Source organism: Amphibalanus amphitrite, unplaced genomic scaffold (genome assembly GCF_019059575.1).
Source record: "Amphibalanus amphitrite isolate SeventyFive unplaced genomic scaffold, NRLGWU_Aamphi_draft 000354F_arrow, whole genome shotgun sequence".
Taxonomy (NCBI): domain Eukaryota; kingdom Metazoa; phylum Arthropoda; class Thecostraca; order Balanomorpha; family Balanidae; genus Amphibalanus; species Amphibalanus amphitrite.
Window position 1 is genome coordinate 540,605 of NW_024881848.1, and position 25,817 is coordinate 566,421.

Below are 25,817 nucleotides of genomic sequence, written 5' to 3' on the forward strand. Positions count from 1 at the left end.
GCAGATAATCAGCCATGTTGGCAGTGTGCGTGTCTGCCCGCTGGACCGGGGCTCTCCTGACCGCGTGATGGCCGCCGATAGGCCAAACACCGGGTCAACGCACGCGCAGCGCCGCTTCTGCACGCGCTAATGCAGAGGAAACGCCATTGTGGAGACAATGAACACGTCATAACTCATAGGTTATGGCTAATAATAGTTCCTGCAGCGGCTTGGGTGGCCCAAGTGAGGAGAGGTGGCATTGTAAGCGGCCATTAGTGTGGTAAGTATCCCAGAGAAGGAAGCCCTCTCGGCTCTGTCCGACGCGGGAGCGATACTCTCTCAGCTGAGCCTGCGGCGATCTGCCGGCTGTGCACGGCGAAGGCCATCTCGAGCTTCCAGCGAACCATGACATTCGATCGGCCCTGCCCGCCAGCCCCCCGCTCCCCCCCCCCCCCCGGCCGGCGCGACTGTCTGGTGCTAGACGCACAGCCCCTGCCGCAGTCTCCGGATACCTTCCTGTCGCGCGATGCAGTCTCCATGCCATCCGCGTGCCTGGCTGGCATTTACAGACGTGTAACTCGCGCAGAGGCAGCCTTAGCCTAGTTTCCGGCGTGGTTGGCGGTGGGCCCTCAGCCAGGTAGCTGTGCCATTCAAATAGCTCTGTCGCGACGCCCGTATTGCTTCCTGATTGCCTTGATCGAGACACCTGAACTTGAGACGCGGCTGGATGCGTGACCAACGGATACGGTGGGCACAATAAAACAGGATTTGGTCTCAGACCTGCAATGCCTGTTACGCTAGTGCTATGGTAATTCTGTTAGAGGATCGGTTCTTCGTGCCTCAAAGCCTGATGGCACTGATTGATCTCCGGGTGGCGCCAGATGCCATGGGCCGGGGAAGACAGCAGTCTCCGGCCATCAGCCCGACCTTGAGCTGTCATGTGAGGGAACTTTGATCGGATTTATCGGAAGCGATGCATGATTGAACAGAGGTAGTGAATGCGACTCAGACAATTACTTACATTCAGGATATATTATGATTGATTTCAGCTTGGGATGGCTTATGCATACAAAGCATTGCCTAGGAGACTTCACTCCCAATGGACTTCAACGTCATACCATACATTTTCAATGTCAAAAATGTCAAAAGAACATATTAATCAACCTTCAATAACCACGAACATTTGTTTACACAGGTGTCTAACGTTTTAATTGGTTTGAAACGCTTTTATGCTAAATATGCTAAAATGCGTTTTTCTTCCCAATCTGTCAGCTAGCGCTGGCCGCTGGGGGCCTGTTTGGCTCCAGACAGCTGCTCCATTGTGTCAAATTCCATGCTTGTCAGTTTGAACTTAACCCTATTCCTGGCGGGCTCCGCCGGGACAAGAAACTGGCGGGGGGGGGGGGGGGGCGATTCGGCCCCCCCCTGAGATCTCGAGAACGAAGCAAGATAGCGACAAGCGGTAAACGGCATCGGATACGCACGGCCAAGATCTACAATTTTTACTAAGGTCATTTTCAGGTCAGGTCAAAGATGACGTCACAGGGGTCGAAAAAGTCAAAATGGCGGCGCTAGATATGGAGAGAGTTTTTCTCGAATAACTTTCGAATTAGTCAAGATAGGAACAAACTAAGGGCATCATCGTGATCCTCTCGTCAATCCGCATCGAATGATATATATGTTGACCTCGAAAGGTCAAGGTCAAAGGTTGACCTCATGTCACGTGACCTCGAGGTCATCATGTATATCATTCGATGCGTCTTGACGAGCTGAACACAATGAGACCATCCACGCGTCTGTATCTTGTTCCTGTACGGAGTTATTGGCCAAAAACCTTTGGTGACCTTTGATGACGTCACATGACCTCACAGCTGCCCAACAGCAAAACAGACCTCAAGGTAGTGAAGGTTGATCGTATATGAAGTCATGTATGGTATATGGGGCCATTCCGACCCGTTTTAGTGGTAAAAACAGGGAGTTGATTTTTCCCCCATTGACTTATAATGGGGAGGTCGCGAAATTGACCTGACCTTAGGTCACCGATATCAAAATTCCGAGATATACAAATTGCACATACTGGTACCCTAACTAAACCCTGAAGAGAAGAAATTGATCGGTCAAAAACTCTAGCTCTGGCGTGATTGCAAACTTTTCTGACGTAGGGTCACCAAACCGCCTCTGGTGACCTGACCTGAGGTCAGATCAACTCAAAATTTTCAGACATGTTGCGTAGAAGCCTTTTAGGAAAAGTCAGAAAATTTGAGCTTCCTAGCTCAACGCGTTTGGGAGAAATAACCAAAAAACCTCAGGGGGGGGGGGGGGCTCCTGAGGCCCCCCCCCGCCAGGAATAGGGTTAAACAGGACTCGCCCTTTCCGGCCCCACCTACCGCCAAAACACAGGCAAGTATCCAGAATCAGACATTCCTGCGCGAAATTTGACACTTCTCTGCTACTTAGGCATACAAGCTCGTCGACAGGCGGAAACGTTTATTTTTGTAACATTAATTTTCAACCGCTGCCGGGGGTTCGGAGCCGTGTGAAGTCTGTCCGCTGTAATTAGAGAGCTGTCACCGGAGACACCGGTGGCCGCCCCTCGTTATACGCGAAGAGGGATGCTCTCAGGAGTCGCTACTTCCAGGGTCACGACCCGTCGCACCCCCGGAAACCACCCGCCGAGGTGGCTGGGGAACGGCGGGTGCGGGGGTGGGTGAGGGGGGGGGGGGGCTCCGGGAGTCAGCATGCCACAGGAGGTTCAGTAGTTTAGTCATGTTGGCAAACTCTGGCGCTATGCCTGGCAATGTTAGAGCCAGGGGACTCAACTTGACTGAAAGTTGGGGCGACCGTTAATTACGGTTGACCCGTTCGACAGCGAGGAGTCCCGCAGTCGATGTCGAGCTGTTGGGTCGCTTTGTTAGATAGCGAGGAGTGGTCGAGCCATCGGTCACGCCAAGTCCGGAGGTTCGACACTTACCAGGTGTTCACCGGTAAGGGCGTGGCTGATCGTGTTAGCTCGTTCGTCATGGCTCGTTTATCGTTGTAAGAAGGGAGGCGTATCCGCCGTCTGTCCGCGCAGTCGATAACCTCTGGTGGAGGCTGGTAATATCCGTTCCATTGGATTCCTCACCCTTACCACTTTGCTCTGCCTTTATTTTCTGAGCATATTTACATGCGCAGGAGAGGTCTAATAAGCTTACCTCATTCAATGGAAACACTAATGTTCCGCCATAATTTGACCTCTCAACCCTCCAACACAAAGATCAGCTTGGACGACCGCCAGTCACGTGGCTAGATCAGAGGGAACGATTGCCGATCACGTGATTAGTTCAGAGGTGGTCCATTCCATCTTTGACCAGTTGCTGGAACCGACCGGACGTGCTCCAGTGATAGGTCGATTAGTTAGATCCAGTGCAGATGAAAGAGGCGGTTCGCTCGGAGATGCACGTCAGAAGTTTCCGCTAATTGAGCAGACAGTGAGCAGACCGGTGTTGTGGCTCACTGACCCCTCCCCTCCTCCCTTCAGTCCTCCTCCCCTTCTCCTCCCCTCCCACCTACACTGGAGGCTCCCCACCTGGCTCCGCTAATTTCCATCAAGATACGCTGATGACGGCAAAAAGCGCTAGCGTAAACCATTCTCGTGCAGTCACGCTCATTCAATGGAACATTGAAAGCGTGATAAAAGCTTACTGGTAATTATAATAAGCAGACTTCGATTAGACGTTTTAACCTTGAATTAGGCAGCTGATCAGCACAATCTAGCGAATACGGAGAATTGTGTCAAGTAAATTAGGACGTGATCCATGGATTGCTTTGTTCTCGATAACTCATGAAGAATACAATGGCGTGAGTTCTATACACAATTGTCTATTTTTATGCCAATGTTACACCACATGCGCCGAACATTATCCTGGCGCGCACACAGATGTTGCAATGGCAGCGAATGACTATACATCCGGCAAATGAGGCCACTGGATGTCTATGAATTCGTTCTAGAAACTACTGACCGGTGGCCATCGGACCACCTTGGACGAACGTGAGATCCGCTGTCTACATAATGATCACCGGATCCGACCATTGACGTCACATGATGACCGTGATGACGTCACAGTGCTGCAGTGATTTATTGGGCTAGGCGCGAAGGTGCCTGGCATACAGAGAATGGTGCATATTCAGAGGGCGAGGTGTCCAGTATCTTCAAAGTCAAATTTATAACGTTTTAGCTATTTAATGCATCATTGAATATCCCTTCTACAAGTTTTCTTGGCCAGTTGCTGTCGTATCTCAATAACGAAGCCTTTTCTGAATGGATAGGTATACTGTATAATTACTGGAGAAGTAATGACACATCAGCTTTTTACGAAGAAATTCTATATGAAAAAATGTTATGACGGTATGTACAACGCGCAGTTAAAATCAATGCATCATAATTTTCCGAGCAGTGTGGCCAGTGAAGAACAATGGAGATCATTGAGCTCGTGCCTCATCATTTCCGCGTAATATAGGTATGTTTTCCAATTATTTCAAGTTGTTCACTCGTGTACCCGTGTTGCAGTTCCGGTTACTTACACAAACGATCAGCAATGTCCCCGTGACTTGGCTAATGAATGCCACTTTCCTCACAGCAAGTACAGTATTCCAGCTAGGTATTCCTCATGGAAACGTCCAGTGGGATGTGTGCGTGATAAAGTCAGCTTCTGATATCGCTAACTGCTTGACTATCCATCCGCATGATCTTTATCGTTGGTTTAACATCACCAAACGTGGATTATCGTCGCCGGCTCAATGATTTTTTTTTCTGTGTAAGGAGAGGGCTATCAGACGCCAGGCTGTCTGTTCCTCCGCTCCTCTCCCTCCGCTCCCACCCTCTGCTTCCTTCCTGGAACAGCCGTCTGCGGTCGCGGCAGCGCCGGGAGACACGGTGGCGCCACTGCTCAGGGTGGTCGGCCTGACTCACTGCCCGTCCCGGCGCACCCCACACTCCCCGGTGACCCAGCCGCGTCCATTCAGTCGGCAGTGGGGGAGCAGACAGCCGACCCTGGGCGTGGCCCGCCGGAGCCGCCATCAATGAGCCGCCGCCGCCGCCGCGGCCGCGCGGTCCCTCCGACCTGTCTGAGAGCCCGCTCAGTGGCAGCGGGCGGGGTCGGCAGCCACTTCCTCATGTCCCAGACACCGGCGGCGGCGCGACCACTTTGATCCTAATTTGCGGCACCGATCTCGGTCAAGGCGGCGCCACGGGGAGCCGACGGCGGCCTTGGGCGGGCTCCCAGGACTCCGCCTGGCGTGGGGTACTAGCCGGATCCGCCCGCGGCGGGCTACCGGACCCCCTCACCCCCTCTGAACCCCCTCCCCTGGGCGGTCGCCGCGGCGTACCCCTCCCACCGACCGCCGCGACGGACAGGGCCGGCCGGCGCGCGCGTGCGGTGTCGATCTGATACGGCGGGAAGGGGACACGATTCGGTGGACAGTGGACACGGTCTGGTGGACAGTGGACACGAGATAGAGGGCAGTGGACACGAACAAGTGGACACCATTCATGAGCTGCATGGTCCGGTGCCGTAGACGGTCGAGAAGCTTAGGTGCGGTCCGGACACAGCGCACGCCGCATGACACCGTTCCAGTGTCACGTCGGTGTCCCTGACAGTCCTCAGGCCATGGGGGTGATCAGAGTGACATGACGTACCTCATAGACTCGGGTTGCAATGTTGCATGTTAGGCCGACAACTAGTCGTTCTCCTTGATCTCACATATCGGTGCAATGAAGTTCGTGCGGCTTACATTAAAAGCTCAAAGTAACAGCGCATGACTCATTTTCCTTGTGACCTTACCACGATCACGAAACGAAAAGAAAAATGCTTTCTGTTTCTTCCCTGCTCTCTCGAGTTTCAATAACTTCACCAGTAGCAGCCTGAAGGCTCAGTGTGAAGTCCCCGCCTCTCGGGGATTCTTCCTCGTCTGAGCGCTACCTGGCTGGTGTCCAGCCCTGTCTGGCACCTGAGGAGGGGGGGGGGAGGGTCTACCGAGAGCTGTCGCCGGGTACACTGGACGCCTTCCATCCTCCCCCTTCGCGACAGACGGCCCCGCGGACCGATAATGGCCCTGACCACCGGACCCGGGTATAGACCGGTTGATACACATCACGGCAGAGTGATTTACCGGTGACGCGGGTCCGCTCGTCCACAGCGGCAGGGGAGGGGGACACAGGACAGACCAGCAGCGGCGGCGGTGGCGGTGGGGCGCGAACCGGGCTGCACGGCAGGCTCCGAGTTCTCAGTACCACACAGCAGCTGTTGGCGGGTACAATGAGATAGCAAAGTGACAAACACGGTATCTGATTAACAGCTGGGAAACACTTCGACTGCAAACCGACCAATGGTCTGCACAAACTGTGGAATTCTGCCCATCGTGTTTTCTTGTGTCTTTGTTGGAAGCCGCCGAATGAATTGGTGACGGTCTAATTGGCAAAATAACTGCACCGCATGTCACGCTGGCCGAACATCTGATCAATCTTTATCACCTGAAACTAGCGAAACTGCCCCGTGGTCGAAAACTCCAGCTGTCCATTGTTTTCCCTATCGCTGTATTGTGTATCGCTCCACGCCAATGTGGCAACACTTGTGACCTTGGTCTTCATTCTGAGTGTGGCTACAGGGCATATCGCTGAACGGTGGACCTATAGGTATCGCAATGAACTCTACACACCAGTGTCACCCTGACTCCCCCAAAACGACACAAAGCATTGGTAGGTACCCTCACCACCAGCTATTTCAGACATGATTGATAGGTCAAAACATCCTATATTTGACTGAGCCAACGCTCTGTTACATAATCCCTTGTTGTATCAGATCATCTAATCTATACCATGATTGATTGACCCCTGACCTGATCTGCTCAAACTAACGACGTTGTTCTTTTTCGTTACAGATTAAGGGCTGGTCCCCGACTCACTTCAACGTCTTCAAGATGTACTCAAGTCTTCTGTCCTTCTCAGCTTTGGTGCTGGCGTGCTCAGCGCTGCCCAGACATCAGGTAAGCACTAAAGCACACATCTAGACACGAGGCTGGCCTATACAGGATCACATACCATTGATGCCTTGCACGCCCACGAGAGTGTTCGGCTGCAGAGTGGCTTCTGGTCATCAGATATACGCTTAGGTGTCTCGGCGCGGCTTTATGATTCATTCGCAGCGTTTGAAGGGACGGGATAAGCAGCTGCTGTGAGTAGGGGAGGGTACGCCCCTGACCCGAATGATCCTCTGTAGCCGATAAATGGGTCCTAAAACAGGTCAAATGATGTCATTTGAGTCCCTCCAGGGGCCGCACATTTCTCACAATCACTGCGAGTTGATTGCTCTATGGAACAGATTTTATTGTCGTTGCTCACAATTGACGTTAAAATAATAGCGTAGATGACGCATGATGTCACGATATATTTTCATACTTCAATTTACGTCTGACAGTTATATCATATTTGGAGGCCATTGCCTTTATTTGGGTTTATCTTTGTCGGATTTTAATTAAATTTAATCGTCACATGACAAGTCACATGACAATGCCAATTAAATATTCGTGACACCACAAATTTATACGGTGAGACACGCGAGTAACTTTCGCAGATATTTCTTCTTCCTAGTATGCCCTAAACACGCAAACGCAGCTATTCCTCATCATATGTGCGGGCCATCAAGTCGCCCGTTTCTGCACCAAGGCAGCTCCGTTACTGGGCGTGGCACAAACCGAATTAGGGCACATATCGCCCGAGTCTTATCGGTGCCGCTTTTGAAAGTTGACACCGCGCGTGCTCAAGGCATTATCTCGGCCGGATTGTTATCAATAACAGACGCCCTGGCCAAAACTCCCGTGGTGCAACTGACGCCAGACGCTCGATCTGGGCCAGGGGGTCTGTGCGGCGACCAGACGCCTCGTTTTGAAACTGCTGACGCGGCCGATAATTTATGGTGAGTCTGGGATGACTATAGCAGCTGAGCGGTGGCAGCGGCGGCGGTGTTGAAAGGCCGACACGTAGGTCTGAGTGGTAGCCGGCGGCAGTTCGGGACGGTCATGAACCACCCAGCCCGACACCTCCCCCGCACCCGGCGCCCCGGCGCCCCGGCGCCCCAGGCGCCCTGGCCGTTCTCTGGCGCCCCGCCAGCTCCAGCTGCAATCCGAGGCCGCTGCAGTCTGTTGCGATACCCCCAGTAACCGGTTCTCGTATACCGGCCACTGGCGTGATGGCGGCGACTGGTCGACAGCGTCTGGTGATACTATGCAATGGACAATACGTGTGGGCTGTGGCCAGTGACCTGTCACCATGACCTGTCATTGTGACCTGAGTCACCCGTCTAACCGCTGTGGACCTCTCCTGACATCCCGTCTGCTGTGTGATCCATCCATCCGTCCGTGACTGTCCATCGAGGACAGGGCCCGCCCGACATCTGCCGACTAATTAATCGATACCGAGAGATCTGATCAGCCGCCAAGGTTAGCTCGCCTGGACGCGAAGACCGTCTCACCGGACCGATCCCTGGACTAGCGAAGAGCGCTGGACGGAACACCTGGTGTGCTACTCCCGCAAGAAGGCCATAGCAACCGACGGCTGGTGACAAATTTACCATCAAGGCGGTAAATTCAGCTGACAGAATTCATGTTTGTCATTAAATGGCTGCGAGATCGATGACTCCCAGGTGGCTGATTTCAGTTCTGGTAATCCGTCTAAGTTTCCTCATGCATTTCCATATAAGGAATAAGCTGTCGAATTCCATAATTTGCTGAGTCGCGTCTCTGCGTAAGTGTGGAGTTTTCTTATGTATCACCACTGATAGCAACGGCAATGCGAACGACTTCTGAGACATATATTCTCTAATCTTTTGTAGTCTGAACCTATCAATCGTTTTGAAACCTTTTCAGTCTCCTGTAAACCTGATTCCATCCACTCCCACTAAATTTGGCCGTCTATCTAACTCACATATCCTTATGTTTCGTCTCTGTGCGTCTCCTATCATTCTCTGAGTGCTCTGACAATCCGCTGAATCGGACGGTTCTGCAACAGTGGCGGTGAGAGCGAGAGGCCTGCTCGGCGGGGGGCGGCGGCGGGGGCGGGGGCGGGGGCGGCGGGGGCACACTCCGTGCAGCCGCTCATTAGTGTGGTCATGGGCGGGTGTCCAACCGCCGGTGCCGAGCTAACGTCGCTTCAATGCTGTCGCTACTCCAAAAGCCCCTGGATAGCGCTATATTGACAAGAGACCGTAGACTTTGTGTCATAAAATGACAGCCTAAAACTGTCGGTTCAATTTAGGTGGTGGAGGGTGGGGATAATGTGGGCAGCCGGTGCACGAACAGCAGCCTACATAGACTGCAGCGTTTACTTGTGACGGCTGCACCCGACCAGGCTCGAGCTGCTGAGGTTAACTCTGAGGTCACACGGAGGCTGAACTCCGCGGGAGAGGCCGATCACGATCACCCAGTCAGCGCCGCGGTTCGTGACTGTCTGCCGTGCAGCTGCCCTGTAGTCCGGTCAGCGACTCGGCTGAGGTAGGTACACGCCCGGTGTCTCTCACGGACCAGACTGCTGGACGGCGCGGCGGAGCAGCGCTAAAAAATCAGTGTACAAATTACTGAGCAAAGGCTCGATACTGAGCTCGGGACGGGCGTTCACAGAGCGTACCTACCTCGGCGTCACCTAGGGCGCTACGCACGCCGCGTTTTCATCACCTCCAATGGGCTCTTCATGGGCGATGAGTTTGCATCACCGCAGTGATATCGACACGGCCGCTGAGTTAAATAACGGCCCTGCGGTTTCCCTGATGCCGGCCTTGGCACCCGGAAGGCGTAAAATAGTGACAAATGACGACCTGTTGCGCAAGTTACTGCAATGGTGATGTCAAATCTGGACGCGTTTTAATGATCAGAGTAAGCACGAACACACGCTCTGTGTTGACTTTCATGACACGGTCGGTAGCTTTTGATGCCCGCTCGGCTATCTGTATGTCAAAGCGGAGCCTCAGAACTGCCGATTGGGACTCGTTTTTGTTTGACAGGAGTCAAATACTCGGGACTAATTGCTGACTTACCCGACACGGTCTATTGCAATGGCAATAGTTGAGCACAGGCTGCTGCTTCATTCAGGAAGAGAGTGAAGATAACAATAGACGGATCGCTAAAATTCAATTACTGAAACATCACGGAATGTGTCAGATTCCTTTCATTTTCACAAATTGTTCATTCATAAGGCATTTGCCCAGCCATAGTGAATACCCCCTTCACTTAAGCGTAACCAGTTTGTGTTGAAAGGATGCGATCACCACCTTTCAATATATCGGAGAAAGTGAGTCGTTCGAGTGTGGGTGTCGGCGTTCTCCAGTTAACGGCTGTCCCTAGCTGACCGGGTCCGCTCCGCCCAGACCAGTCGGTACCGTCAGATCACGTCGCAATCGCCGCCGATGCAATCGCCGCGTCAGAAATGTCATTTGGTCGCCCAGGTGCGCAGAAAATGTCAGTGATCGTTTACTACATCGTTGAGAAATCAACTTTAAAACGTTCAGTTCGCGAACTATCTGAAGTGATAGCGTTTAGCGTAACGCACCAGTTTTTACTTTCTTTAGATAGTTGTCTCTTACGTTTACGGGGCCTTATCAAGAATGTGGGCTAGACATGATGGCTATCACCCACCGGGACCTTGAACCGCGTCCGAGCGGCATTACATTAGTCAAATGTCCTCCGAATAACAAATCTTTGGGGCTTAGACGTTATCCAAGAATATAAACACGTTTCCGGATCTCTAGAAAACGCAGGTAGTAAGAAGAATCGTTGTTTCCTCATATAGACAACTCAGCAATGTAAACATGATCAGACTGGTTGTCACACAGCTTCTTGTCTACCTACCTAGAACTGATCGGGCGCCCCTTCTAATGACTTACCGGGGAGGAAAACAGCGGTCAACACCCCATACGTCCCCGTCCGTATTCCCGGCAAACATATTTAAAACTGCACAGAAGAAGTAGTCGGACGTGTTTTCTTTTGCGATTTATTATCGAGTTAATCAGCGCATCGATTATCCTCGCCAGCGCCGATCGAAGCGTGTCTGCTGGAGGCGAGCTGGCTGTTTTTATGCTGAAGCAATGGAAATCGTCTGTTATTCATTCAGTTTTATGCAGAAGCTGTGCGGCGGGCCCGGCTCACTCAAGGTCCCGCAGTGGAGAGGGAAGTACGCCACCGGGGACGACCGGTCGCTGACGGCGGGGGATGGCGGCGCATAGGGATCACAGAAATTGAGGGAGGCTATACATCAGCTTAGCTGTGGCTGGAGGGGGGATTTAAGTGATCTTATTAGCAGTAATAATGTAAATATGGAATGCATTCTTTCCAAATATTCTTTTTCTGTGTAAAGAATATATCGTAGAATGGACTGACTCTCTACATTGTACTCTATTATTTTTCGAACTGCCCGCTGTTATTTTTTTCTTCTAAAATTCCCAGCCGAATACCTGAACAAAAAAGTATCCAATACTTATTTTCCAAGTATAGCATTCCACTCCCATCTGTTGCCGCCAGTTACACCGAAATGGCGAGTTATGCAACAGGTGCTCCATTCTACTACCGGAAACTGGCAGCTCCGGTGATGCGTGGCTGTGGAGTGTGTATTTTAGGCCGCCTGCTAACCACACAAAGCCACGCCTGTGGCCAGTTGATGTTATCACTAGCCCACACAATACCTACCTTGCTGAGGAATTTCACCAAGGAAGTATTCCGGCACCTGTTGAGCTCCAGCCCTGCGGCAGTTCACACTCTGAGAGCTGCTTTGTTCCGACAGAGCTCGAACCAACTGCGGAGGCTCACATGGTAAAAGGTCATTCATCAACACTAACGCCACGTGAGTGCCGTACGAGCACGCTCTCAGTTGCGCTACTCTGCCGTCGGCGGTGCGTTTTCCACCGACTCCTCAGATAATAACAGACCTCCGGAACTGACAGCTCCCGTGAGCCAGCCCGGCGGCCTGAGAGCCTCCTGGCCGTCCAGAGGCACTCTAAGGTCCATTGCAGTCTGTTTTGTTTCATGTACCGTGGCCGGAGCTCCCAGGACTTATGTTGGTTGAATGGTAGCATGGCAGCTACCTGAGGTGCTGGTCAGCTACCAAGCTACGGAAGTAACCATGACAGGTACCTCAGCTACCTCTCAAAACCAGCGTTGTGCATCCTCTCAGCACTCAACACCAGACATAGCCCAAATTGTTCAGCCTATCCTGCAGCCGCCGCCGCCGTCTCAGCGCTGTCTCTCTCCCAGCTAACCCGTCTCTCTCCCATTATCCCGTCTCTCCCAGCCAACCCGTCACTCTCCCAGCTTCCCCTCCCTCTCTCAGCTACCCCTCCCTCTCTCAGCCACCATCTGACCGCGGAAGTAGCCGCCGACATCGCCGTCCGTCCGCTGAACGGCCACGCCGCGACAAAGGCCGCGCCGGGCCCTGTCCCATGGCCTCGTGAGCCGAGGCGTGTTCCCATGGTATTGGCTCACTGATACGGTGGGAATGGCACCTGGTAGCAGCGGCTGCAGCCGGGGCTGCTGGGGCGGTGGTGACACCCTCGGTGACTTTTGAAACCGGGCGCTGGTACGGTCTTTGGGACGTTCTCAGGCGGGTATTGGGGTGATTGGAATGAGCTGATAGATGGGTACAGAGTGATTGGCGTATGTGTGGTCATTTTCAATAGGACTGGTATTGTACCCCAACATGTAACGTGCTGCGAGGCTGTTTATTGTCGAGCTAGCATGATACCGATGTGGTCATATGATTATAAATGTTGTGCCACAATATCGAAACTGTTGAACCACCGCTGTCGTCGGCTTGGGTTGCCAGTTATATCGATTGAGCCTGTAATGCCAGGATCATGCAGTGCTTTTGGACACACCTCGTTACAAACACCTGTACAAAACGATCAGTCACGAGAGAATGCCTGAACATGTCATCATCACCCGTATTACTATTCCATTACGCTTCTGTCGATAGCCCGAGAGATTACTGGGTTTGAACAACTAACTGGCTGACTGTTTTGTAATGCTTGTTTAACGGACCTTTGTACTGACCGAGTGTTTTATTTTTCAGATCCACATGGCACTCTCGGAGAGTGAGATCCGATCGGTATTTGATGCCGAGTCACATAGTGAAGGTGAGTCCTAAAAGGGGCACGGGATGGGACACGGGACACGGGACGGATCACGGGACGGGTCACGGGACGGGACACGGGATGGGACACGGGACGGGGCACGGTACGGGTCACGGGACGAGACATGCAGGACTCACCATGACTGGGTTGGTGATCTGGCCCAACACCAGCACCGGTAAACCCATTGCACCACTAGCCACCGACGCAGAACACCGTCCAATTATACGCGGTTCACCGCTCATTGGGTGCCAATAGTTTGAACCAACGACTCACCGAGCCGAGAAGAGGCGCGCTCTGTTCCGGACGGTGGTATGTGTAACTCTGGGTGGCGGACCCAAAGATCAGTGCCGTGAACCGTTCAGACACGCAGGCACCTTATACCGGTGGCACTCAGACACGCTAGTTGCCGCTTACCAACGGTCGGTCTGATACATTCATATGCATGAGTCAATCGACTAGTCGTATCAAACCGTACAATCGGCAGTGGGTTTGTTTTCATTTCATTGCAACATTGATTCAAGCATGCATATGCAGTGGATTCCAAAGGTGTGCAGTTCTTAGGCAGTGTCAATGTCGGCAGGATGCTATCTGGTTGCTAACCATGTGGGCTATCCATCTTTGTGCTGCTAGGCAGCGCCCCAAACCCTCCCACCAACAAGACCGTTGTTGCTCTGTGAGGAACTACATAGACTAAGTTACAGCTGAGGTCAAGCCCATCAGCCATTCTACAATCGTCTTCCGGACTGAACCGACAGCTGCGTTTATTAGCACGGCCGCAGTTTCTCTCTCTCTCTCGGACCGCTATCATATACGCACGGTGCCGTGATTCCGATGGCCGCTGCGATTATCGGCGGCACCCACGACGCCTGACCGTCACGGCAGCTCAGCTCATCTAAGTAGCCCGTGTGGCCGACTGACTGGCGGCGGGCGGGCCGACTTTCGCCCGGGGTCTCTCCTGCACGCGCTAGTGGCCACAGGTGGAGCCCTTGACTCTGACGCGCCGCTGCGTGCCTCGGCGCTTCGTCGGACCGACACACTGACCACCCCGAACTATCGAAAGTGAAATCTCGGGTGAGAAAAACAATGGGGCGTCGGCTGGGGCCACACGTGATGCTCAGACGTATCCGGTGACGTGGGCTGCGGATGGGCGAGCAACGGAACAGGGCAGCAACAGACAGACATGCGAACCTGAGGAGGAGGTGCTTGCAGGGTCAGTCAAGCGGTGATTCCCAGACTTCGCGCCTGGCTTCACACTTGATATTCGAATAGATAATAGTTCAGCCAGTTGTAGCATGCAGAAGGCACACAACCTTATATCCGCCACGGAAACACTGTAATTCGATACAGCTGGTAATTTATTAAATGAGATAAAATGGGGACATTTGCATCAAGCAGTAGAATTTGCGATGGGTGTATTCGAAGTGAAAATACTTATTCACGAATATCGCCTCCCAATTAGAATTGAGTTCGATCTAACGGTAGAATTATCCAGGCACAGGTGGCACGATTGTCATGCCAGGATTACCCAGGTAAGTACCGGCCGTGAGTTCAGCGACGACAGGAGACAGCTCTGCTCAGCCAGTCTGTCAGATCTCCGTCCGTCGCTATCCATCGGTCGCATTCGCGTCGGGTCTGCACACGGCGCTCACCGCATACAAACTACCGGCAGCACCCGGAACTCGCCTATCGAGGAAGGTTACCACAACAGCCGCGCGCGCGGCGCGCCTCCGCGGCTGTCTCGGTCGGTCGGACCGGTACCCCGCCGTCAGAGATCCTGTCAGACGGCCACGCGCCGGCCGACGCGTCAGCCTGAGTGACGGCAACACGCGGGCAGTGATGGGGAGTGACGTTGGCTGACGGAGGGTGATGTTGGTTTACAATGGGTGGCGTCAGTTGACGAGGGCTGACATCAGCCAATGCCGAGATCCGGCTGATGTCGAATTCTGCTTGATATTTGATTCCCGATGATTCCAAATGTCCCCCGGTGCAAAGCAGAACCTATGGTCAAAAGATAAGAAGTGAGACAGGCCGATGACCGGCCGCTGAGCACTCTGTTTCTTTGAAGGCCGTTCGGCGTGCATGCCACAGCGAGCCTCAGAGACACAAAGGCCCTCGGTTCTTTGAGATGTGGACCACGCCCAGATTTAATTGGCAACTACTGGAGGCGAGTCGGGAACTAGAGGGGCCTTCCTGGGATCCAGACTCCCAAAGCACGGCAAGACGACTGCGACAGTGACCACTGAGGCATGCATACTTTTTCAGATAGATTCGGTGGTAGGCTTCGACGCAAGGCGATGAAGTTATCGATGACATCAACAAATACCTTGCCTGTTTCCAGTTAAGCTTGCGTTTTAGTGGCCCACCCTTAAGCCCAACTGTGCAGATGACGTGATTCACTGGTTTCGTCACCGTCATCACACCGCACTGTCATCCGGCGTCACCTCTGCAGAGTCACCGTCATCCCGCGCACTGGAGGCGCTGTGTCTGTCACTCGGTCTATAGACAATAGCGCGGAAAAACGCGATTAGACACCTTTGAGTCGGCGGACAATGCACCGGTGAATAGACGCACTTTTTTCTCAGCAGACGACCGTCAATGGTAAGCGAATTGAAGAGCCGAGTGCCTCCGGTGGCTGGAGCCTATCGGTTGTGTCCGCCGGCGCTGTAAAGGTCGTGGACCTGCAGAGGAAGACGAGCGAATCGTGACGCGGCCGTCACGTCTGCCTTACAAACAGGTCTTTGTAAACGGTCGCCGATTGCTGTTTGTCGAGTGATTAACTGATCAGGAAACGAGCCGTTGCTGGTAAAATGATGACAATCCCCGCTAGCTCGCCTGAAGCGGTACTGAGTGCAATAATGTTGCTGGTTGCAGCAGCTTGCTCGGTGATTTCCGGAAGACTGGTACGGTATGTGGCGCAATTTGCAATCAGGCAGCGATTTTCATATTTTACACGGCTCAGCAGTCGCTTATGCTCGTAAACTGTCAATAAATGTCGATCAGTTGCAACCCTTATGATGTTTCATTAATGATGATGGAAACAGGATTGCTAGAAGCAATCGGAGAGAGAAAGAGAGGGAAAGAGAGAGAGAGGAGAGAGGGAAAGAGAGAGGAGAGAGAGAGAGATAGAGAGAGAGAGAGATAGATAGAGAGAGAGAGAGAGAGAGGGAGAGAGAGAGAGAGAGAGAGAGAGAGAGAGAGAGGAGAGAGAGAGAGAGAGAGAGAGAGAGAGAGAGAGAGGAGAGAGAGAGAGAGAGAGAGAGAGAGAGAGAGAGAGAGAGAGAGAGAGGAGGAGAGAGAGAGAGAGAGAGAGAGAGAGTGGGAGAAGAGGAGGAAGAAAATTGAGGACATCGAGTGCGGTGAAATACTGCAGTTACTTAGGTTTTATTGGATTCCTCCCCATCCTTTCTTGGTCTCTTTTCTTTATCTCGCACTCCTTCTCTTCTCCCTCTGTCCTTTATTCTTTACCCACTCATGTTTTCCTGCTATTCAATACTGTGTGTTACGGGCTTTAAATAATATCAGTTTTATCTGTCAAGACTGGCTATCAAGTCATCAAACTCTGTCTTTTCTCATTCAAAAAGTCATTTTCTCTGTCAAGACTGGTTATCAAGTCATCAATCTCTGTCTTTTCTCATTCAAAAAGTCATTTTCTCTGTCAAGACTGGTTATCAAGTCATCAAAGACATGCTATTATTTATCCATTTGATAGCGCGTGTTTCACGGCAGAAGGCTGTTAGTCACACTTCGATCTTTCACCCTTCTGCTGTTCACTGCTGCTCGGAACGCTCGGAACGACCAACACAATCACTCGCGGTCGCCCAGGGCCTCACCGGGTCAGGTCACGTGACCCATCGCCTGAGGCCGGCCATGGTGCGGGTCACCAGCCAATGAGCGGCCGCCTCGGGCACGGCGGCCCACGCGGTCGCCGGTCAAGGACGGATGTCCACAGCGAGCGGGCGTGGACCGGCAGATGCTGAGTCCTTCCTTTACAATATTATTGTCTCTGTGCCGAAGCTAACGCCGTCTGTTTGACGACTTTGACACCGTCTTTGTGCCTCAATCAACACAGGCCCTGCATCCAGAGTGACCATCTCTGTCTGTTTTTCAGTACCTGAGTATCAGCTGGTTAACATCCGGGCGAGAACGCGGCGGAACGCGCAGCGGGGCATTACAAAACAGGTGAGACCGCGCAGAGGGCACCGGGGATGGTGGAAGGGAGGCGGGTATGTGAAGTGCTTGACAATTATATTCAGTCGTAGTTTATAGTTGGTGAGTCATAGTTACCGAAGGAGATGAACAATCACATCAACTCCTCAAATGTTCTGGGAAGTCCCAAAACAGTCATAAATAGGACACAAACCCATGATGGTATTCTGCACCCACTGCTTCTAGCCTCTTCAATCAAATCAGCAGTCTTCAGCTCACGTATATCGGCTCCAAACGTTCCCAGCCGAGTATTTCAGCAGCCCGTCAGTGCCCGCGCTGCAGTCGCGGACAAATACTTTGACAGATGATACGACGCCGTTAATGGTTTTTCCTTGCAAACTCCCTCAAACTCTCCAGTAAGCCGGTCTTATCCTGCATGTCACGTATTTTGATGCTTTTGCGTGGGACGGACCAGGATGTGTCCACCAGCGCTGTTTAGCCCTGCCGGCTTTTCAGCAATATCTGCTGAAGCCATCTCACAAACAGAGCCGAATTCATCAATATTTGTTGGTCAGAGTAATGCTTGTACGACTGGAGCCTGAGATCTTAGCATGAAAAGACGCTGCGTGGTTACACTGTTTGGGCGTTGTTATTTGTCTCCGAATGTTTTTGTTTCGGGCTACCAGCCGACCTAACCTATTGTTCCTGCCCACTGGACCGGCTCCTGTCGTCCCCAGCCTGCCGTCAGACCGTCCCCAGCCAGCGGGCACGCCAGTGAGAGTGATCCTCACGGTCCACGGGGGGGAGGGGGGGGGTCAGTCATCCGTGACCATCGATCGTGAACGCTGCCCGCGGCACCGATAATTCGTATACTTATATACAGCCGAACCGGTGGTTTCACCAGACCTTACGAAGTGATCTACTGTGATTGAGGAGGATAAAGATTAGAGATCATAATGCATTACACAGCACGTTACTGTAAAATGAAATGGGTGACTCTCCCCGTTATAAGTGTAATGTGTGAAAATCATTGCAAATGATGATTATCGCTAATGCATCTGTGTGTTTCACTAACGGTATTTGTTTTCTTTTTCGCAGGTGTCTTTAGACGCCTTTGGAGAGCGGTATGATTTGAATCTAGAGAAGAATGAAGATCTAATGGCTGACCAATTTGATATTTTCTACGCGGACCCGATGGAAGACGGCCGGACGAGTTTCCAGCGGGCAGTCGAGGTGAGATCAATAAGAACCTCTCCTTTTATGGAGCCTCTCCTTTTATAGGCCATAGCTTTTCTCCATCACACTCCAAGGAAGCTGAAATTGCCGTTCACATCTCGACTACTTAGTGAAGCCTCTTGACATATAACCATACGATCGCGACAGGTGTCTTCTTGCCCAATGGGTCTTCTTACCAAAAGCTGTCCTCCACAAGCAATTCGCTCAAACCAAATATACACAGATGCATGCTGTGGGCATTTAGCACGGCAATGCACAGGGCACAATGCACATGCCTTTTGTTGTTGAAGACACCAACTACCAAAAATCGCCAACACATTCAGCTGAAAGAAGCGCAAAGCCGATTTCACGCCACATTGTTTTGAAAGAAGCCTTCTGCTTAGGCTCCCAAATAGCCGAACCCGTGTTGGTTGCGTGCCGCCGTGTCGCGGCTCAGCCTTCCTGGTGGCTGATGGGCGACCCTGGGAGTGCTGCCTGTTCAATTTCTCCCGACAAAGCTGCCCGCCGGGGCCAGCTCCGATCCGATGATGCTGCAACAATCAGAGAAGTGAACACTTCCCGATCCGGCCGCCGCACCTGGGGCCTGCCGTCGAACTGTGACGACACGATTAGTTCCGACATCAAACCACCTCCACCGCCGGCCCTCGGAACAGCTCGGCCGGGGAATAATTAGCCAGGACTAACGATCTGTGCGCGGAAAGAATAATCATCAGTTTGTTTCGCATAGTTTATCTCCAAATGGAAATAGGACGCTCAAGGACAGAAGCCTTCTGATGCGATCGAGGATTGAGGAAACGAGAGGACCTTGGAGGCTCCAAACTAGATTAGGGTCAGCTGGATCAGGTAAATGGCGGTCCGCCCGCTCCACACTGGAGGGAGTCACTCGGACAGTGACATTCCTGACCGGACACCGGTGGACACGAACGGGCACCTCGAGCTGTGACTCACGCCCTCCTGGTAAATGTCAACCGGAGGCGAGCCACCGAGGCGCGCGAGTAACCGTGAATCACTCAGCCGTCCTACTGAATGCACCGAAAAATGGGGAATCGATCGGTGTCATGAGGCTGCAGGTCTACCGGGGGAAATAACCCTGGATAACCATTAGCTGGCTCATGTCCATTGTAATGCTCACTGACCTTCAAACTACAATGGATGGGGTCGCGATGGCGTCTTCGATGTCTTCATTTCATAAACATGCATAATGTATTATGATGGCGTAAGCCTGGATAAATTGATGGCATTGTCTTTAGTCGCAAGCATCCTGCGCATGCTAATTAGTGTGTCGATGATTTTGGCGAGCTATGGCATGCATAAAGGAATGAAGTACGAACCATGTAGGTATACAATTCACAATCAAAATGTGAAATCATGCAAACAAATAAATACTGGTCGACTCAAAATTACGCTGCACATTGTCCGCACGAACACCATCATCTAGCATTGTATTGAATAACTATGACGTTATCCTCCCGCAGTGGAACTCCCTACCGGCCACCGTACCTGTAAGCGAGAATAGTTCATCGAGACACCTGTTCCGCACCTCCCTCCGTCCCCCATGCACCCTCCTCACGACCCGTTCCCCGATCGCCACCCATCACTGCGACACCCGAGCAGGGCCGGGCCGGCGGCTCGTGTGATCTATCGGGACGAGAAGCCCACGCCTATCTTTTCTAGGGGTGACTGCGCATAGGGGTGGTCAGGGGTGCCGATAACGGGCTGCGGAGGAAATGACACTCCGCTGATAACAGTGGAGGCGAGGGAGCAGCTGCGAAGGGTGCGTCTCCTCAGAGAGTGGTGACAAATGGGGAGACACAGGTTCAAGGAACTGACGTAATGTCACAACAGGTGTATCAGCTTCAGGAAGTGACGTCTGAAAGGTCGAGAAGTGTCACCGGTGAAAGACGGAGTGGTGAGCGTCTAGTTGACACGCGGTGAGCGGCTCGCACACGGAGAATGGAGCCAGCTCGGCACGAGCGAGCCACACATGGCGCACGAGTGGATCGGAGAGCCGCACGAGCCACGTGTCGATCGACAGAATGCGTGTTAGATATAGGGGGTATCAGACTGCGGCATGAGACGAACAAAGGGATTAATTGTGGGGAAGCTGGCGGGTCTACATAAGGCCAGACTTCTGTAGGATATGCTCCATCATAAACTTAACCGTAATCCTCTACCATGCAAACTCTACCATAATTCCACACAAACTGCAGGATTATGTTTAGCAGTTTTAGTGGTTTGCGTCTGAGCTGATTGGCGTGCAAGGGGAAAATAATGATTGACAGCCGGCGACGACTGTCATATAGCCTGCGGGAACGCTGTACGGTGGATTTGGTCTTAACCAAGCACGACTCTGAGCAGCACGTTGCTCTGACGGACAACAGCTTAGCAGCATGAAGTCACGAAGTGGATGTTACAGTCATTGTTTGCTGTATATGAGGAGGTATATTTATGGACTACGTCGGATATTCTACGACATGTAGCTTCCTTAGGAGACCCTGGCGGGACGTAAGCGTTATAAAAAAGATTGCTAAATTTCTTAACCAGAATAGTTTTCCGGCGGGGTACAATCAAGGTGGTACCTACATAATTTTTGATCGGTCCGTCTTCTATGCAACCCATAGAATGACCGTTAAGGGCACATCGCACCGACAATCAAGAGTCCTGTGTAATGCAAACACAACACCCTGAATTATCTTGCAACTTATCGCACCATTCACGAGTTGTTTGACTGGACAAAGCCCCGTGGTTATTGACGATGAGTCCATGCATGGATGGCAATTTTCCTCACAGAGCCTCATGATAAGCCCGTCTTTTGTAACGCCAGGCGGTAATAAGGCCTTACGAAAGGAGCAGCGGTGATTTGGCTTGTTAGCCGTCGATTTCAATTTACGATCAGCTGATCCCCTGACTCCCAGACGTCTCAGGCGTTCAACGGATGAGGTTGCGCGAGTCGTTACTTTCGCTGGGGCTTGTAGCGGTTGTACTCACGACCCTTAAATTGACCGTTGTTGGAGTATCGTGCCCGATTGAACATTGTGGGGATGTATTCTCGGCCGTTTTCTTTCATCTTGCATCCGTGTTCTAGTGTACCATGTTTGTATTAAAGCTATTGATTACATTACATTATTATGTTGTGCCTGCGGTCATGAGATCCAGCGTCGCCCTTAGAAACATAAATTACGGCCAAATAAAAGATACCCAGATAAAGTTAATCTACAGACAAAAATGTACAACTTGTGTCTTGCAGTGACCTTTTGTGACCCGTACCTAACTGACCTCCCCTCCCCTGCCGTACCCCAGGCGGAGCTGCTGGACGTGGGTGACCTGTACTTGACCTGCGCCCCTCTCGTTCCCCCAGGCGGAGCTGCTGGACGTGGGTGACCCGTACCAGGACCGGGAGGCCGACGCCGCCCTGCTCGTCCACCACGACCCTGAGAACGACGCCCTCCTTCTGGTGAGTACCGCGAGTGAACCCGACCTCGAGAACAGCCTCGAGCCGAGCTGACGCCAACAATGGCGGATTCCGCTCCGCTGACCCCCGGCTCGGCTCAGCCACCGTCCCCCGTCACGACCCCGTTACGACGGGAGGTGACCGCTGTCACGGTGTGTGACCTTCCTGTCACGCTGACCCCCGTCACGACGGGTGACCTTCCTGTCACAGTGGAGAGTGACGACGCGTGTCACCTGGTACGGAGCAGACACGAAGAAAAGAGCTCGTGTTTTCAGCAGCCCTTTTACCCTTCCACCTGGCACTAACTGGGTCAAAGGTCAGATGACCGATGTCAATCGGAGTGGAATAGTCATTCACTTTTGTTTTCGGCCAATCTAACTGAAAATGGGCATAATGGTTGTCAAACTAGAATAACTAAAGCATGTCAAATTGAAACCCTGTCACGTTCGCTCTACCGTTCACTGAAAACTACATATTGTTACTTCCGCCCCAACTTCCGCCCCAAACCACAAGAAGCCAGTTCCGCCATTCTCCAATTACCAGTCCTTCCGCCGTCCGCGGCTCTCCCACGCCGGGGCAGGCAGGGCTCCGAGCTGCGCCAGTAAATCACCCCCGGCATAGGACGGAGGCCGGCAGTCTGCTCTCAGTCTGAGGACCCGGCGTTAGTCGAGGTCAGAGGGCAGTGCCTCCGGGCTGGAGCTGCTTAGCTTATGTTCAGTCTGTTCAGAGTGTGTTCATTTTTCTTCAGAGCCTGTTCAGGGTCTGTTCACGGTTTGTTCCAATTCCGACCCCTCCGAGTGAACCCACCCAGCCCCGCCGACCAAGGTCTCGCAGCAGTGACCGTTTCAGCCAGTCATCGTGCACGATTCTGTGAGTCTGTCTGTCTGTGTGTCTGTCTGTCTGTCTGTCTGTCTGTCTGTCTGTCTGTCTGTCTGTCTGTCTGTCTGTCTGTCTGTCTGTCTGTCTGTCCGTCAGTCTGTCTGTCTGTATGAGAACGGTCAGAAGTGCTGGTTGGTTATTATCTACCCAGGCTCTCTGTTCCGTTCGTCCAGAGGCCGACCACACCCTGGTGTGCGGGGGTGGGCGACCACCCACCGTCCGCTGCAGGGGTGACAGACCTCCCAAGGCCGGCTGTCACAGTCGTCACTGCTCTGGCGGCTACCTTTTGACGGGAACCGTTTGGTGGGGTGAGACTGACGGGCAAACGGATCAGACGGGCTTCATTTCTGCCACATCCGGCTGCGTTCACAGGCGCGATAGAGTCCTCAGAGCAGCGGGCTCGTCCGCCGTCCACCGTCTATATCGTCCGCCGTCCACCGTCTATATCGTCCGCCGTCCACCATCCACCGTCCACCGTCCCGTCACCGTCCACCCACCGTCCACCGTCCACCGTCCACCGTCCACCGTCCACCGTCTATCGTCCGCCGTCCGCCGTCCACCGTCTATCGTCCGCCGTCCACCGTCTATATCGTCCGCCGTCCACCGTCTATCGTCCGCCGTCCACCGTCCACCGTCTACCGTCCGCCGTCTGCCGGCTGGCCGCTAAAACATTCCACTAATTCCTATACCACCACTTGTGGCACGCAGTGTTCAGTAGCTAAAGGTAGCCTGTGTTCAGCCGTCTGCTACCAATTATGTTTAATCACCGAGCTCAATTAAGCTTGATACTGTTGTAAATGGCTGGATTTTGTGAACGGAAGATTAAATCAGACGCTCTTTGAAAAAGCCGCTCAGCGATTCCGTTAGTTTCTGCAACAGGTAGTGAATCAGCATTCCTGTAATTGTAAAGAGTTGCGATATATCTGTGTTGCTTTCACGCCTTAGTTACTGCAAGAGCGCAAATACTCGCCCGTAGAATTAGTTCAGCCCCAACTAGCCAATCAAATATATCAGCAAGGTCAATACCTACTAAACAAGGTCAATACCAGCCAATCTGTCAATGTCACCTGCCACCGCCTTGACCTATCCGTTCCTATATCTCATCAACTGATTAGTGTGAGTCTTCGAAGTGCTTAGTGCACAGTTTCAGCATTCTGCTTGTCACAGAGTGAGCGGGGTACCTTCGTGCTTACTTCCAACACTAGGCATATCATACGTCGCGTCAGTGGCCTGGACCGGCAGTTACCTGCACCAATACCAGACGGTATCAACATCTCTCCCCGGCAGTGGCGAAAGTGCCCTGCTATCGTCAGCCACGTGTGGTTTCGTTACACAATCGAGCAGCGTCACAGCCGTCACGACGCGCCGAGCCGTCACGGATCGGTCGTCACTCGTCACTGTCACCCGCGTTACCGGCACGAGGCCGCACCGAGTCGCTTCCTGATGGTCACCGCTGTCTGCTACCATCCCGGTGTCCGAAGTCTCAGGATTAACGTCATTCGTATGGCTTCACAGACCATCGAGTGTGCCATGCGGGACAGTATACAAGCGCAGGCGAACGCCGAAACACTGAAAGCTGCCCCGGAATCTCCTATTCCACGCCTTGTGCCGTTTGAAAAGTCAGATTTCTGAGTTCAAAACAAAGCTCTGCACCACACCGTCCGACTGTCAGCGTTCGCTGACATATGGCCGCTGCGGTGACAGCGCTGCGCAGTGTGAACGTCGCTTTAGCTCCGTCAGCCGCCCGCCTGTGTTCGCTGATGCGGAGGTGTGTTTGCGCTTTGTGTCGTCTGTTGACGGCCAACGCGACTCTCTGTTGACCTGCAGAGAACGCCCAAGTGACTGGCAGAGCGGGTTGAGGTGCCAACAGCATGCGAAGTGCGGAGAAACTGAAAAAAAGACAGAGTGCCTGATGAAAACCAGCAGAGTAACGTATGCGTGCATCCGCATATCAATTTCTTCTTCTTATGAAACTGAGATAAAGTTTAGCTTGCCCAGCAGATGAACGCCATAAAATGCGTATTTCATCAACCAAATTCAGGGAGATAATTGCTCAGTGTTCGTATCGCCAACAGATGTAAGCTAGTTTCATGGAAAATGATGAACGACGTATGAATATGGACACAATCCAAAACCTACCTATCCATTTACGAGTATGTGTTCAAACTTACTTCTATTGCACAATCGCAGATCTTCCAAGGCATGTAAACAAAACACAGATAACATCTAAAGCATGTTTCTCCTATGAGCATCTGCGGTCCATTTTATGTCATGGACATCCAGACCACTATGGGTGAATTCCAGTTTTTATCATCTTAGATCTCTCCGATTACTTGACTCTGACGAGGTTTTCTATGAAGCTGTTGAGCAACAATCCCAGCTCCGGTACCCTCTGTCGCGGTGGCAGAGAGACTCGCTGATGTTCCTGTTACCCTGTGGGTGGTCGCGGTAGTCGCAGCGCCACCGGAAAAAGTGAGCGACAGACATGAAAAGTTCTGGGCGCCGGTAAGCGGCCGCATGCTGCGGCCTATGTGGTGTCGCCAGACTAACCACAGGAGTGGAGGCTGAAGGGGATCCGTTAGCTGCAGGTGGAGTCGGTAGACGGTTATGGCGTCTTTACCTCCGGGCGTCTGGATAACCACCTGGTGTGACGGGAAGCGCGGTTGTTGATTTACTTTACGTCACTTTATTGACTCGCAAGGAACAATTGCATTGCGCTATTCTGGCTTCATGCCGACCCAGTAAACGCGGTTTGATGAAGAGGTTCTCTTTGATTTCATCACCTCAGACGAGTGCAGCGCTGGGAGCCCGACCGTAAATAGGCGACCACATTTCCAGAGCGTCTTGTCTGAGAGCTTGGAGACGGCGGCAACTGTTGCATCGCCATCATTCTAGGCTATCGGAGCAGTCATCAGAGGGTCGCTCCGATCGAACAGAAGCGCCAGGACGGGTCAGACAGGATGGACGGCAGTGTAGTA

At 52.5% G+C, this 25,817-nt stretch overlaps 1 protein-coding gene across 5 annotated transcripts in view; it reads left to right on the top strand.

Moving 5' to 3' along the window:
- Positions 1 to 25,817, top strand: part of LOC122389339 (A disintegrin and metalloproteinase with thrombospondin motifs 1-like) — a 62,378-nt gene that overhangs the window by 12,582 nt on the left and 23,979 nt on the right. For 2 of the 5 annotated variants that reach the window (XM_043381237.1, XM_043381238.1), the window contains exons 2-6: positions 6,898 to 7,002; positions 13,067 to 13,130; positions 17,236 to 17,306; positions 18,372 to 18,506; positions 21,868 to 21,963. In XM_043381237.1, the coding sequence (XP_043237172.1) occupies positions 6,937 to 7,002; positions 13,067 to 13,130; positions 17,236 to 17,306; positions 18,372 to 18,506; positions 21,868 to 21,963 (432 nt within the window). In that variant the 5' untranslated portion in view covers positions 6,898 to 6,936. The other 3 variants (XM_043381240.1, XM_043381241.1, XM_043381239.1) reach the window with 3 other exon arrangements.